The following is a 15,156-nucleotide window of genomic DNA, read 5'->3' as shown; positions in this document are numbered from 1 at the left end:
TGTGCCTGAAACACCAGACTCTCACCGTTAAATGTCATGTTTCCTGTGTTTGACTGTCAAGTTTTCAGAAAGATCTTAAAATCTGTTGTGTTGACTTCATTTCAGTCTGACCACTTTTTATTACATAAGTACAGTTTAAAATTTTAAATGTAATATTTGTTTGTTAATATTTAAAATGTTATTTTCTTGGTGGAACTTCCATGACGTCATCTGCTGCGACTGTTTCCTAACTTCCAGATGTTACGTGAAGGCAACACTGTAGTCCAAACTCATTCTGCTGCACTGGTGCTAGCATAAAGCTAAGCTAAACCCAGGAGCTACCGTGGATCTGTGTGTGTTTAGTATTTGACTGTCTTGTTCACAGAAAACAGCAAAACTATAAAACGTGACCTGCTTCTGTGGGAGAATTCGAAATATCGCGAGACCGGCGACTTCACGCACTGCGGGATTCCTGCATTCTAGCTAGCGGGTAATCAGCTACGCATTTAATAAAGCTACGGTAAGACTGTTTATATCCACTGATTCAAGTTATCCGATAGTGAAGAGCTTCATGTACAATTCCTACTTCCTAGAGCGGCCTTGTGCTGTCTTGTCCAAGCAACGGCTGGTATTAGCATGTAGCAGGAGGCTAGCCCCGATACAGACCAATGGCATTAGCCAACAGTATGCAGTAGTTAGCGTAGTTAGCCTGAGCTGTACAGCTAAGCGGAGCTAAGTATTAAGCGACGTTTCGTGTTGTTTTATATATGTATACATTAACTGGATTAAAAATCAGCCAATAATGTTTGTTTGAGTTTAAAATGATTGAGTTTTTAGCTAACATTAGCGAGCTAGCACCGCTAGCAGTCTTGTGTGCAAAGCTTGTGGTGCTCGTATTAGCATGTAGCAGGAGGCTAGTCCCAATACAGACCAATGGCATTAGCTAACAGTATGTGCTATAGCTAGGACAGGTAGCATGAGTTGCATAGCCAAGCGAAGCTGATTATTAAGATACTTTCCGTTTACTTTTATACATGTAGGTAATGCATTACTGGTTTTACACATTAAACAGCTGAAAATACGCCAGTAGTGTTGGTTTGAGTTTTAAAGAGCTTGTTTTTCTGAATAACGTTAGCGCCGTTAGCTTAGCCGCTAGCGCCGCTAGCTGTCCTCGGGTCACAGCTCAGATCATGTTGTGGTCCAGCTCTCATCCTCTGTGCACTGTAACTGGACAGGCTCTTAATTCCTCTTCACCACACTAATTAAAGTAGGTTAATTCGAATCCAATCTGGCTCTGGTATGTCACGCCAGCTCTCCTACAGAGTTTCTCTTTCTCAGTGAGGACATCTTCACTGTTTACACCAGTTCATTTCCTTCCTCCTTGAATGAGGTGAATTCTTTTCTGTCTCCTTTCCTTTAATAGCCTCTCCTGTTGCCTTTTCAGTATCACAGCTGCGTCTGCTCAGGTGACTGTTAATGAATCAGTCTGTTCTTCCATTTGTGGCCCAGGGCCTCCAGGGGCCCCTGGTGACTCACTGGAGGCTTTGTTTTCAAGATTGTCTCATTGTGTTTCAGCAGAAATCAGACATTCCCCAGATGAGAAGAGGAGTTCCCCTTCACTTTGAACAAGTTTACATTAACTGAATTGACTTCCCCTGGTTCTTAAGCTAGAACCTTTGCTTGGTTCCTTATCTTGACCCACCTGTGCGGGGGCGTGTTGAAGCCAGAGAGCAGCTCCTCTTCGTGGCGTCATGTCTCAGAACCCACAGTCGGACGGCGGTCAGAAACACTTCGCCGTGGGTCGGGGGCTCCTGGCCGCTGCAGAGAACTTGAACTTCAACATGAATGAGCAGCGTTCCAGCAGGCAGATGGGGGGCATGGCCTCGGGTGGGGGGATGGGTGGTGGTGGCATAGAGGGCCAGGACGGCGGCGCCCAGATGACCCGGCGTGGTGGCGGCAATCTTGGCAGCACCATGAAACTGTTTGCCAGTTTGGGGCTGTCGCCCTCCGACCTGGACACTCTGGCTGAAATCCCCGAAGAGGACATCAGCGTGGAGACGCTGCCACGCATCCTCATGCAGCTCAAGAACCGCAAGGGGGACGCAGGAGAGCGGAGGTCGGTGTCCTCCATGTCGGCCGATGCGCCCTATCGAGGAGGAAGGGATAGCTGGGAAGATGTGGGGAGGATGATGGGCGGCCCTTCTCGGGGTCAGGGTTCAGCCCGGGCTCAGCCCTCTGCAGACTTTGGGTTTAGCTCCCTGCAGGACGTCTCCTCCAGCCGTGGCTACAGCCTCACTTACAGCGGTGGAGGGGGGGGGAGCAGAGAGAGGCCGTTCTCAGGTGGCATGGGGCCGCCGTCAGACCCCGTCTTTATGCAGAGGAGGATGGGCTCCCCGTCAAACGGAAAAGTTCAAGACTTCTTGGGGGTCATGCCTCCCATGTTCCCCCACGTGTGCTCTCTTTGTGACTTTGACGTTCATTCCACCATGGTGAGTACGTTCAGCCTCCTTCCTCTTTTCCTCTCGGACTAAACTGTAAATGTTTGACACACCGGAGCTCAGCTCAGTCTTCTGTCAGCTGGTAAACGCCCTCATGTTTCCAGGGGAAGCTGGAAGTCCAGGTTGCATCATGTAACTTTCTCACAGCATGCACCATATCTTCATTCCCTCACACTGATACCAGCTCTCTGCAGCTCGATACAGTTAGAGTTGAGTCTTACTGCAGGTTAACTGGCACAGCTTCGTCTCAGCCTCTGAGATTTACTTGAGAACTTCATTAGCTCTTTCTAAGTCCTGGAGAATCTCCTTGTGATTTTCCAACCATTTCATTTACTACATTTGGCAGTAGGGAGGTTTAAGGTCACTCTTAAACAGCCGTTCTATTTACAGCAATAATAAAGTTTCACATTTTCTGTTAAAAGACAGAGCAGAGTGTCCTCTGTCCTGATGTGGACGAGTGCAGGTTGGTTTAAAGTGTCCTGGGTCAGCTGCTGGTGAGCCTCAGTAATTCTCTGTTTGTATCTGTAGGAGTGGAACCAACATGTTAACGGACTTCGTCATGCTGAGAACCGACGGCTGCTCCTCAACATGTGAGTCGCTGTATTACACACTGACCAGCCAAAACATTAGGACCACCCACAGTTTACGATCAGGGTGCTGGTCTGTTAGCACAGGGGGCTGTGTTGGTGTCCTGTGAAGGGCCAGCAGCAGCATTTTAGGACGATGGTCATAATGTTTTGGTTCACCAGTACAGACAGACGTCTGTTACTGTTTTAATGATCTCTAATATTTTGATGTGTTTCCAGGTATCCAGAGTGGGACCCTGATATGTCCTCAGGCAGGAGGTAAGAGCTACCGTTAGCTGGGAGGCTAGGAAGAGCTACCGTTAGCTGGGAGGCTAGGAGGAGCTACCGTTAGCTGGGAGGCCAGGAAGAGCTGCCGTTCGTTAGCTGGGAGGCTAGGAGCTGCCGTTAGCTGGGAGGCTAGGAAGAGCTACTGTTAGCTGGGAGGCTAGGAAGAGCTACCGTTAGCTGGGAGGCTAGGAAGAACTGACGTTAGCTGGGAGGCTAGGAGGAGCTACCGTTAGCTGGGAGGCTTGGAAGAACTGACGTTAGCTGGGAGGCTAGGAAGAGCTACTGTTAGCTGGGAGGCTAGGAAGAGCTACCGTTAGCTGGGAGGCTAGGAAGAGCTGACGTTAGCTGGGAGGCTAGGAGGAGCTACCGTTAGCTGGGAGGCTAGGAATAACTGACGTTAGCTGGGAGGCTAGGAAGAACTGACGTTAGCTGGGAGGCTAGGAGGAGCTACCGTTAGCTGGGAGGCTAGGAAGAGCTACCGTTAGCTGGGAGGCTAGGAAGAGCTACTGTTAGCTGGGAGGCTAGGAGGAGCTACCGTTAGCTGGGAGGCTAGGAGGAGCTACCGTTAGCTGGGAGGCTAGGAAGAACTACCGTTAGCTGGGAGGCTAGGAGGAGCTACCGTTAGCTGGGAGGCCAGGAAGAGCTACCGTTAGCTGGGAGGCTAGGAAGAGCTACCGTTAGCTGGGAGGCTAGAAAGAGCTACCGTTAGCTGGGAGGCTAGGAAGAACTGACGTTAGCTGGGAGGCTAGGAGGAGCTACCGTTAGCTGGGAGGCTAGGAAGAGCTACCGTTAGCTGGGAGGCTAGAAAGAGCTACCGTTAGCTGGGAGGCTAGGAGGAGCTGCCGTTAGCTGGGAGGCTAGGAGGAGCTGCCGTTAGCTGGGAGGCTAGGAAGAGCTACCGTTAGCTGGGAGGCTAGGAAGAACTGACGTTAGCTGGGAGGCTAGGAGGAGCTACCGTTTGCTGGGAGGCTAGGAAGCGCTACCGTTAGCTGGGAGGCCAGGAGGAGCTACCGTTAGCTGGGAGGCTAGGAAGAGCTACCGTTAGCTGGGAGGCTAGGAAGAACTGACGTTAGCTGGGAGGCTAGGAGGAGCTGCCGTTAGCTGGGAGGCTAGGAGGAGCTACTGTTAGCTGGGAGGCTAGGAAGAGCTACCGTTAGCTGGGAGGCTAGTAGGAGCTGCCGTTAGCTGGGAGGCCAGGAAGAGCTACCGTTAGCTGGGAGGCTAGGAAGAGCTACCGTTAGCTGGGAGGCTAGGAAGAGCTACCGTTAGCTGGGAGGCTAGAAAGAGCTACCGTTAGCTGGGAGGCTAGGAGGAGCTACCGTTAGCTGGGAGGCTAGGAAGAGCTACCGTTAGCTGGGAGGCTAGGAGGAGCTAGCGTTAGCTGGGAGGCTAGGAGGAGCTACCGTTAGCTGGGAGGCTAGGAGGAGCTACCGTTAGCTGGGAGGCTAGGAAGAGCTACCGTTAGCTGGGAGGCTAGGAGGAGCTACCGTTAGCTGGGAGGCTAGAAAGAGCTACCGTTAGCTGGGAGGCTAGGAAGAGCTACCGTTCTGTGATTTCTGAGTTTTAAGCCGACGACTATTTTAAAACTGACTCTCAGCTGATTTCTTTCAGTGGGAACAACATGTCTGCAGGACTGCTGGGACCGTCCCCCATGTCTTCAGGACAGACAGGAGGGATGTCCAGAGGCTGGGGTAAGACACACGGTCTACAGGGCAGTAACACGTGACTGTGTTTAGTTAAAGTCATTAATGTTTGCATGACTGTAGAAACAAAACAAAGTCAGTGATGTTTTCTGTTACTGTTCACTCCCTGGCCACTTCATTAGGTACACTAGTGACAACATGTGAAGGGTCTGGTGTTCAGCTTTAGTTTCTACTGAGAGAGATGTTGATTCTACTGTGTTTTCATTGTGTAGATCTATTGAACTGTAGCTGGTTCTAAAATATGGATCATCTCCTCAAGTCAGTCCAGTTTAACTCCATCCAACTCAACCTTATTTAGATTAGAACCACTTCACTAGTGTACCTAATAAAGTGGCCATTATTTAGAGACACTTCACTAGTGTACCTAATAAAGTGGCCAGAGAGTGTAAAGTTAAACACATCTCATACACAGTATTTAAAAGAGGAACGGTTCTTGAAGCTGCTGTGAGATAAACCAGCTGTTTCCTACCTGCTAACATCGGATGTGTTTCAGGTGCAGGTCCAGGTCTGTCAGGGAAGAACCAGCCGGGTCAGAACAAGGTGGGTGTGATGTGGTCAGAGCTCAGCTGGTCCAGTTTAAAGATGTTAAACAGGTTGAACGTTGTGTTGTGTTCCTCAGCTGAGAAGCAGAGTGGTGGTGGTGAAGTACGACAGGAAGCCTCTCAGCAACAAGACGCTGTTCTCCTTCACCGAGCCCTTCGGCTGCCTGAGGGAACACCTGGTCCTCAAGAACAAGGTGGGACGAACCGGCTCCACCTTTATGTGATCTGACATCTGGTCATTAGACATTAAAAGGACTTTAAGGTCTTTAAAGACAGAAGAACTGCATGAAAGCAAAGTTTCTCTAAATGAACTGATTCATCACTTTAATCAGTAACGTCATCGTGGAAGGGAATCGAACCAACAACCTGAAACTACCAGGCAGTTGTTTGAAGAATGAAATCAAAACTCTCGACCTGTTTTAAGTCTTGTTTGAATCAACGTAACGTCTTATCACACAAAATCAACTTTAAGTAATTAAATGTTTGTCTTTCACAACAGAAATGCTCAAACATTAGAACTCACATTTAACTGCTGCAGCGTTTCACCTGCACACCTGCACACCTGCACACCTGCACACCTGCACACCTGCACACCTGCACACCTGCACACCTGCACACCTGCACACCTGCACAGGCTCATCAAGCCAGACTCCTCCTACTTCCTGCTTCCTTCAGACCCCTCCTCCTCCAGGGCCTTCTCTTCATGACACTCACTGTGTTCAGGCACTGCTTTAAAATCAGTCCGTCTTCTCATCCTGTCTTCCTGTCGTCCTTTCTCTTCGTCCTCTCTCGTCTTTCCTGGATGTGAGGAGAAACCGTTGATGGATCAGAAGGAGACCTGTGAGTTAAAGTCCTGCTGAGACGTTGATCCGTTTGTGTCCACCAGGCGTTTCTGGAGATGAGCAGCCATGAAGAAGCTCAGGACGTGGTCAACTACTACGAGCAGCATCCGGCGAACCTTTACGGCAAACCCGTGTCCTTCTACCTGTCCCAGAGGCTGGTGATCCAGGTAACGCCGTCCTCCTGGGAAGCAGCAGACTGGTCTCAGATCAGGAAGAGGTCTTCTGATGGTGCTCTGTGTTTGAACCCTCAGAAGGACCAGCCCATGTCAGATAGGATGGACAGACCAGTGAGGGAGGAGGGCAGCAAGGTGGTGTTCTTCTCCAACCTGCCCCGAGAGGACGAGAAGAAGAAGGAGCTGCTGACCATCGCTGGACGCTTCGGCACCGTGGAGAAACACCTGTTCCTGACTGACCAGGTAAAGCCAGCACCTGGAGTCAGACTAGAATCTGATTGGTCGGGTTTATGTCCCACCTGGAAGGACCAGGACTCGTTAGCTTTAATGGTCCCTTCATCTCTTTACGTTGAGTTTCTCCTCCATGTTTATTTGATTTGATTTATGTTGATGATGTCATGATGATGATGATGATGAGATGATGACCAGCTGTGTGTCCATGTCCAGGCGTTTGTCCAGCTGGGGACAGTGGAGGACGCAGAGATGCTGGTGAAGTATTACAGCGTGAACCCCCTCACCATCAAAGGAAGACTGATCCGCCTCAACGTCTGCACCAAATACAAAACCCTCAAGTGAGTACTCGCCTCAGCTCAGAGAGAAGAGACACGAGAATATCAAGTCTGAGACCAGGAGGAGGAGGAGGTGGAGGAGGAGGAGGAGGTGGAGGAGGAGGAGGAGGAGGAGGAGGAGGAGGAGGAGGCTAATGAAGTGGCTAACATTAGCTTTGTTTTAACATTTCTGCTTCTGCTCAGTGTGAATCGGAGACAGGGGGGGTCCGGAGGAGACCATCAAGGCGGCAGGAGGAGTGGCAGAACAAACATAGCCGCCTCCTCCTCCTCTGGAACCAGGAGCACCTCCTCCAACTCCAGGACCTCCTCGTCCAAGTCCAGGACCAGGGAGGAGAAGAAGGAGGAAGACGAGGACAAAGTGAAGTCTGAGGAGAAACTGGCGGTAGAGACGGAAGAGGGGTCAGAAGTGATGGAGGAAGAGGAGGAGGAGGAGGAGGAGGAGGAGGTAACCGAGGGAAACCAAGAGGGGGAGGAGCCAGAGAGAGAGGAGTCTGTGAAAGAGGAGGAGGATGTTGGACGGGAGGAGCAGGAGGAGGAGGAGGAGGAGGTGAGGAAACGTTAACGTTAAGAAACAAAGCATTTGCCTGAAGACGGTTTCTGACAGGTGTGATATGAATGCAGGCTGCCGATGGCAACAATGTCACTGAAGACACACCTGGAGACGTGGGCGGGGCCGAAGGTGAGTCCAACAAGCAGAGGGCGGAGCCAGAAACAGAACCAGCAGAAACCGAAGCGTCTATCAACGATGAACAGGAGAACAAAGGTGAAGCGGTGGAGAGTTCAGAGGCAGCGGAGGGTGATCTGCCCGATGACGAGGTGAGACGGGAGAGTGATGCATTATGGGATGCCTGCAGCAGCATGAAGCTAATGATGCTAATGTTTTGTGTTTGATCAGGACTTCCTGGAGAACATGGAGGACTTTGTGACGCTGGACGAACTGGATGAAGACGAGGACGAAGACGACTCCATTGGTACTGATCATCCATTAGCGCTACTGTTAGCATTAGCATTAGCTCATTGTGGCAGTGCTAACATTAGTTGGTTTGGACAAACGATGGTTTTTCAATTGATTCTTTCGTGCATTAATCTTTTAATTGACCTGTAAAATAATAAACTGATCCAGTCTGAAGGTTCTCAGTCGTCTTCAGTCAAACAAGGAAACTGGACGAGTAGAGTTTATTGAGAAGACGTTTCACCAGTAGCTTCTTCAGTTCTGAGCGGTCAAACGTCTTTTTTTGGATGAACATATGTGAACGTTTGAATAATGTTTCATCCAGTGTTTAGTCTGATTTAATTACTGATGCCATCATGTCTCTTCTTTCCTTCCTGCAGACAACACAAGACGAGGGGTAAGTACCTGTGCTTTACCTGTCTCTGTTCCCTGGGCTGATTAAGTGGCTAACATTAGCTTACACTGGCTAACATTAGCTTGTTTGGGCTAACATAGTGGCTAACATTAGCTTACATTGGGCTAACATAGTGGCTAACATTAGCAAGAATAAATATTGTTCATTATATTTCAAACATTTCTATTTTTATTCCTAACCATGATTCTGTGTAACTAAGTTTCTGTCGTTCAGACTAAAGAACTAGTAAATATATTTATTCTAGAAGTTGTGATCATTTAATTGTGCTACGACTAAAAACAGTAATCACCAAGTGAAACTCTGCAACATTAGGTTGAACAGAAAGCTCACATAAATATCTAAAGAATCCACTAATATGGAGTAAATACAGATTTAAACATTAATTAGTGATGGTGTTGTTGTTGAACCCGTCTGTCTCCTCCCGTCCTGTCCAGGGGATGCGGGTGGTCAACATCGTCGGCTTCAGGCGGGGTTACAACTTCCTCAACGAGCTGCTGGGACTCGCCAAACCTTTCGGGAAGGTGGTCAAACATCTGGTGCTGGACTTGAAGCCTGAGGTACACCTGACGTACACCTGACGTACACCTGACGTAGAAACTGCTGCAGCTAACGTTGACAGTTTGAGTTTATTGTGTTTCAGTGTATTTATAAAGGAAACCTCAGATGGATGGACTGAAACCAGCAATGGCGGGCTAATTAATGCTAATTGAGTAGCTAACATTAGCATGTTAATGCTAATTGAGTAGCTAACATTAGCTTGTTAATGCTAATTTAGTAGCTAACATTAGCTTGTTAATGCTAATTGAGTAGCTAACATTAGCGTGTTTATGCTAATTGAGTAGCTAAGATAGCTTGTTTATGCTAATTGAGTTGCTAACATTAGCTTGTTTATGGGAAAGACGGAATAAAGGACAGAAAGTCAGACTGTTACTCTTCTGTCCATCACCACATTAAGCCCCGCCCACACGATCTGATTGGTCCGTCAGATCTTTGTTGGAGCAGAATCAGGTCCCAACAGAGACTGACCATGAATAAACTGGAGGAGGAGGTTGTTCAGACTTGGAGTCAACAGCTGATTTTATAATAGTATAATATTTAGTGACCTGATCAGCTGAAGAAAAACTTGTGTAAAAGAGTTCTGTACCTTCATTGATTGTTTCGGCTCCTCTTCCTCCTCTTCCTCTTCCTCCTCTTCCTCCTCATCAGGCATTTCTTCAGTTCGCCACAGAGGAAGAAGCTCGAGCGATGGCTAAGTTCTATAACAGTAACGTGACGGCGTCGGTGTGCGGCCGAGCGGTGAGGGTCAACCACTCCATGAACTACCCCACCATCCAGGTAGGACGTCCTGACCTGAGGCGTCTTAAAAAGTCAACACTGACCTTTGTTTTAGCTCTAAACTAAAACCTCGTCCCTGTAGCGTCACAGCGTCGTCTTCTTCTGCTTTAATGATGATGGCTGGCGTCAAAGAACTAGAACCCAGGTTCTACCATGAAGGTAGTCCTCTGTTAGTCAGTCACTAGTGTAATGTGGATGTGTGGTGAGGTGGTAGTAGTTGATCATCTAAACAGAATCCATGGAGTCCACTCAGTCAAAGGCTGCACCCAAACAACAACAACAGAAGAAGAAGAAGAAGAAGAGTTGACGCTGCAGGGACGTGGTTCTGGTTTATATCTGACCTTAAAATAAATAACCACTAAAGATGACATCCCAGCACATACCAGACCAGTTCTAGATGTATTCATGTAGTGTCTGTCCTGGTCAGTGTGGTTCCAGCAGGGTGGTCTACGTAGGACAGCTGCCCACCACCAAGTTCTCTGACGAGGCCGTCCTGAAGCTGGCCCAGCCCTACGGGAAGGTCAGGAAGTATTTCCTGAACAGGATCAAGAGAGAGGTACGTACCGGCCGCTGCAGGTCGCTGAGGCTGAGAGCGTCTGCTGGTGTTTGACGTCTGTCTGGACGTTTGTCCTCAGTGTTTCATCGAGATGGACCGAGCCGAGGACGCAGAGGGAATGGCCGACGCTTGTAAAGCCAAGCCGCCCAAATTCAACGGCAAACGTCTGACCGTCTACGTCAGCAGGAAGTACAAGCAGCTCAAACACGGGTGAGTTTCAAAATAAAATCACCTCTGAAACGTCCTCTAAAGAGATTATTCATCATGTCTGTGTCCCTCCAGACATCGATGTCCCTCCAAGAGAGTGATCAGCAGCCCACCGGCAAAATCACAAGAGCCTCCACCCAAGAAGACCAGGGAGGAGACGGGACCGGAGGAGGAGGAGGAGGAGGAGGAGAAGAAGATGGAGGAGAAGAAGGAGAAGGAGGAGAAGAAGGAGGAGGAGGAGAAAAAGGAGGAGAAAAAGGAGGAGGAGGAGAAGAAAGAGAAAGAAGAAGAAGATGTCCAGAGCCGTCCTGTGAGCAGTGAAGAGACGGAAGAAAAGAATCCTGAAGAAGAGAAGCTGATCAGTGAGGACGTGAGTAAAGTGGCCAGGGTTTATAAAACTGTCCAAACTGCTCATCTGTGTATTTATTAATTAAAAGTTAAATTATTGAAACTACTCTGATGATGATAGAAAATAAAAGCAGTAACATTTACTGTCAGAGGAAACAGCTCCATCTAGTGGACAGACAACACAACAACAGATTATATCCTAAAATGTTTTCCTCTGTATAAACCCACTATATACACACACACACACACACACATATATATACATCTAACAGCCATAACCTAAAACTGATTTCAATGTTCCAAAAGCTAAATGTGTTGTTAAACGTTGACGTTTTGATCTGAGGAGAGTTAGCCTCAGCAGGAGCTAAATGCTAACAGGATGCTCCTCTCAGCTGCAGGAGGAGAAACAACAACAGAAGGAGGTGAAGGAGGAAGAGAAAGAGGAGGACAAGGAGAAGATGGAGACGGAGACGTCCTCCAATCAGAACGGAGTCTCAGAGGAACCTCCTCGTCCTCCAGAGAATAAACCAGGAGTTGCTTCTCTGCCGCTGCCGCCGTACGACGCCGACAACCCCATAGGTGAGGAGGAGTCTAATGATGACTAATGATTGGTTGTTGTTGTTGCTGGTCTCTGATTGGTTGTTGCTTCTCCAGGTGTTGAACATGTGAAGATGGGTTATTACTGCCGCGTCTGTTTCCTGTTTTACTCCAACGAAGACACGGCGAAGAAAACACACTGCAGCAGCCAGACGCACTACGACAAGCTGCAGGTGAGACAGGCCACGCCCACACCCGATGAATAGACACACCCACACCTGATGAATAGACAGGCCACGCCCACACCTGATGAATAGACACGCCCACGCCCACACCTGATGAATAGACACGCCCACACCCACACCTGACGAACAGCCACGCCCACATACAGACATGTTTTCAGGTGAAACAGTCGGACAGGTAACATGATGATGATGAAGATGAAGATGAAGTGTTGAATGTGTCGATGTGTTTTTGTTCCAGAAATATCTGGAGAAGGAGCAGAGCAAAGCAGAGAAGAAGAAGCAGAAGAAGTCCACGGCCTGAGAATGTTTCAGTGCTGCTGCTGTCTGTCGTTGACTCTGATTGGACGCTGCTGCTGTCTGTCGTTGACTCTGATTGGACGCTGCTGCTGTCTGTCGTTGACTCTGATTGGACGCTGCTGCTGTCTGTCATTGACTCTGATTGGACGCTGCTCTCTGGGACTCTTTTAAAACAGACTGAATGAAATGGACGGCAGCGTTCCAGCTGGACGTTCTTCAGTTAACTGGAAGCAGAGCAGCAGTTCCCTGTGAACCAGCTGATCGCTGCAGAAAGGAAACTTCAGTTCATCTGTGTCTGAATATTTGTTTTTTCTTTTCAGAAGCTGAAGAACAAAAGCTGAATGTTGTGATTTTGTTTTTATGCTTCATGTAATCATCAGAACGGTTTGAGAACTTATCGACCAGTTTGTTTTGGTTGTGAACAGGAGACACAGGCAGCGCCATTCTTTTTATATACTTGGCTAGCTTAGCATAGCTTAGCTTAGCTTAGCTTAGCAGTGTTTAAGCTTTAAGTTGGAACTATTTGTCAGCAGCGTATCCATCCGCTCCTCCTGAGGAAGGACTTGCTGTAAACATGTGAGGCGTTCAGGTGCAGCAGGAAACCTGAACTCTTCCTTTGAGTCTGAATGTTTTGTTTCACACTTGATTCTTTTAGTTCTTTTAGCAAATAAACCAGTTTCCTCAAATACAATGTTTGAGCTCATTTATTTATTTACATTAAAGAGATATTTACATGAAGCAGACGTCTGCAGCTGATGCCTCTGGTTCATTGATCTAAAAGCCACTGATTCACCTTCACGTGTTCAGCTCGTCCACGGATCTTTCCCCGTCTTCTCCTGGAAGAAGAAAACCAGAGAAACGGTTCAGTTTTTAATTTACAGACTGAACATGACCACATGAGAAGGACGGCAAGTTTCCGTGGCGACCTGGTATCGTCTGTAGTGCGTCGGGCTGCTGCAGTGCTGCTGCTTGGCTTCGTCCTCGTCAGCGAAGATCAGCTGACAAAGGTTACAGAAGTAACCAACGACCGGCCGGACGAACTCGGCTCCTGTGAAACAAACACGTCTGACTGTAAGATCTGGTCCTGACCCTGGTCTCTATGGACCCTGGTCTCTATGGACCCTGGTCTCTCTATGGACCCAGGTCTCTCTATGGACCCAGGTCTCTATGGACCCTGGTCTCTATGGACCCTGGTCTCTCTGCGGACCCTGGTCTCTCTATGGACCCTGGTCTCTCTGCGGACCCTGGTCTCTCTATGGACCCTGGTCTCTCTATGGACCCTGGTCTCTGCAGACCATGGTCTCTCTGCGGACCCTGGTCTCCATGGACCCTGGTCTCTCTATGGACCCTGGTCTCTCTGCGGACCCTGGTCTCTATGGACCCTGGTCTCCATGGACCCTGGTCTCTCTATGGACCCTGGTCTCTGCAGACCATGGTCTCTCTGCGGACCCTGGTCTCTATGGACCCTGGTCTCCATATGGAGCCTGGTCTCTATGGACCCTGGTCTCTGTGGACCCTGGTCTCTATGACCCTGTTCTCTATGGACCCTGGTCTCCATGGACCCTGGTCTCTCTATGGACCCTGGTCTCTCTATGGACCCTGGTCTCTCCATGGACCCTGGTCTCTCTATGGACCCTGGTCTCTCTATGGACCCTGGTCTCCATGGACCCTGGTCTCTGCAGACCATGGTCTCTCTGCGGACCCTGGTCTCCATGGACCCTGGTCTCTCTATGGACCCTGGTCTCTCTATGGACCCTGGTCTCTGCGGACCATGGTCTCTCTGCGGACCCTGGTCTCTATGGACCCTGGTCTCCATGGACCCTGGTCTCTATGACCCTGGTCTCCATGGACCCTGGTCTCTATGGACCCTGGTCTCCATATGGACCCTGGTCTCTCTATGGACCCTGGTCTCTCTATGGAGCCTGGTCTCTCTATGGAGCCTGGTCTCTATGACCCTGGTGTCCATGGACCCTTGTCTCTATGGACCCTGGTCTCTATGGACCCTGGTCTCTCTATGGAGCCTGGTCTCTATGACCCTGGTGTCCATGGACCCTTGTCTCTATGGACCCTGGTCTCTATGGACCCTGGTCTCTATGGACCCTGGTCTCTATGGAGCCTGGTCTCCATGGACCCTGGTCTCCATGGACCCTGGTCTCTCCGTGGACCCTGGTCTCTCTGTGGACCCTGGTCTCTCTGTGGACCCTGGTCTCCATGGACCCTGGTCTCCATGGACCCTGGTCTCTATGACCCTGGTCTCCGTGGACCCTGGTCTCCGTGGACCCTGGTCTCCGTGGACCCTGGTCTCCATGGACCCTGGTCTCTATGGACCCTGGTCTCCGTGGACCCTGGTCTCTATGGACCCTGGTCTCCATGGACCCTGGTCTCCATGGACCCTGGTCTCTATGGACCCTGGTCTCTCTATGGACCCTGGTCTCTATGGACCCTGGTCTCTATGGAGCCTGGTCTCTATGATTCTGGTCTCCATGGACCCTGGTCTCTCTATGGACCCTGGTCTCCATGGAGCCTGGTCTCCATGGACCCTGGTCTCTATGGACCCTGGTCTCTCTATGGACCCTGGTCTCTATGGACCCTGGTCTCTGTGGACCCTGGTCTCTATGGACCCTGGTCTCTATGATTCTGGTCTCCATGGACCCTGGTCTCTCTATGGACCCTGGTCTCCATGGAGCCTGGTCTCCATGGACCCTGGTCTCCATGGACCCTGGTCTCTCTATGGACCCTGGTCTCTCTATGGACCCTGGTCTCTGTGGACCCTGGTCTCTGTGGACCCTGGTCTCTATGGACCCTGGTCTCTATGGACCCTGGTCAGACTTCAGTGTCAGTAACATTGTGTCTGATTAATTAGTGATCAACTAAAACATCTTCTAGATCAGAGAGTAGAAAACACCCTGATAGCAATGATATCATTCTGAACTCATTCAGCAACCCCTTGACTAGAACTGGACCAAGAGTTTAGAGAAATACCACAAAGGTTCTAGTAACAATAGAACCAGGCCCACTCTCCATCTGGACATCTGGAGAACCAAAGAACCCAAAGTGTTCCACGTTGGGTTCTTACCTCTTGAAAGTGAATCTGGCTACAGAAT

General features: G+C 49.4%; 2 protein-coding genes across 11 annotated transcripts in view; one reads left to right on the top strand and one right to left on the bottom strand.

Annotated features, from left to right (window-relative positions):
• The first annotated feature begins 238 nt into the window (after nt 1–238).
• Nucleotides 239–12,724, top strand: matr3l1.2 (matrin 3-like 1.2). 6 transcript variants are annotated; one of them, XM_084550356.1, is made up of 22 exons: nt 239–499; nt 1,403–1,445; nt 1,555–2,468; nt 3,006–3,067; nt 3,284–3,322; nt 4,943–5,022; nt 5,528–5,574; nt 5,654–5,770; nt 6,463–6,834; nt 7,039–7,163; nt 7,344–7,707; nt 7,782–7,976; nt 8,056–8,131; nt 8,493–8,509; nt 8,962–9,084; nt 9,734–9,862; nt 10,290–10,418; nt 10,498–10,628; nt 10,701–10,995; nt 11,366–11,552; nt 11,628–11,743; nt 11,994–12,724. In XM_084550356.1, the coding sequence occupies exons 3-22, from the start codon at nt 1,731–1,733 to the stop codon at nt 12,054–12,056; spliced, it is 3,405 nt and encodes a 1,134-aa protein (XP_084406482.1). In that variant the 5' UTR covers nt 239–499; nt 1,403–1,445; nt 1,555–1,730; the 3' UTR covers nt 12,057–12,724. The 6 variants fall into 6 exon arrangements, with proteins under 6 accessions (XP_084406482.1, XP_084406481.1, XP_084406485.1 ...); XM_084550355.1 differs by lacking the exon at nt 1,403–1,445 and having other exon boundaries at nt 1,558–2,468; XM_084550357.1 differs by lacking the exon at nt 239–499 and having other exon boundaries at nt 513–1,445; nt 1,558–2,468.
• Nucleotides 12,725–12,750: 26 nt separating this feature from the next.
• The window catches only part of matr3l1.1 (matrin 3-like 1.1), a 14,140-nt gene continuing 11,734 nt past the window's right edge, over nt 12,751–15,156 (bottom strand). For 4 of the 5 annotated variants that reach the window (XM_084550354.1, XM_084550353.1, XM_084550352.1 and 1 more), the window contains 2 exons: nt 12,979–13,100; nt 12,751–12,888 (listed from right to left, as the gene is read on the bottom strand). In XM_084550354.1, coding sequence (XP_084406480.1) covers nt 12,856–12,888; nt 12,979–13,100 — 155 coding nt within the window. In that variant the 3' untranslated portion in view covers nt 12,751–12,855. Of the gene's footprint in view, nt 12,889–12,978; nt 13,101–15,156 lie in introns of those variants that run through there. The other variant, XR_014699206.1, reaches the window with a different exon arrangement.

This window comes from Chelon labrosus (genome assembly GCF_963514085.1).
Source record: "Chelon labrosus genome assembly, chromosome: 8".
Classification (NCBI taxonomy): domain Eukaryota; kingdom Metazoa; phylum Chordata; class Actinopteri; order Mugiliformes; family Mugilidae; genus Chelon; species Chelon labrosus.
Note: the sequence above shows the minus strand (reverse complement) of the source record. Positions and strands in the feature narration are given on the sequence as shown.

Bases quoted from the DNA above. Each gene is read 5' to 3' on its own strand.
- matr3l1.2 (XM_084550355.1), top strand. From the start codon at position 1,731: ATGTCTCAGAACCCACAGTCGGACGGCGGTCAGAAACACTTCGCCGTG. The intron at 5,575-5,653 runs GTGGGTGTGATG...TGTGTTCCTCAG, and splicing joins ACCAGCCGGGTCAGAACAAG to CTGAGAAGCAGAGTGGTGGT. The intron at 9,863-10,289 runs GTAGGACGTCCT...TGTCCTGGTCAG, and splicing joins TGAACTACCCCACCATCCAG to TGTGGTTCCAGCAGGGTGGT.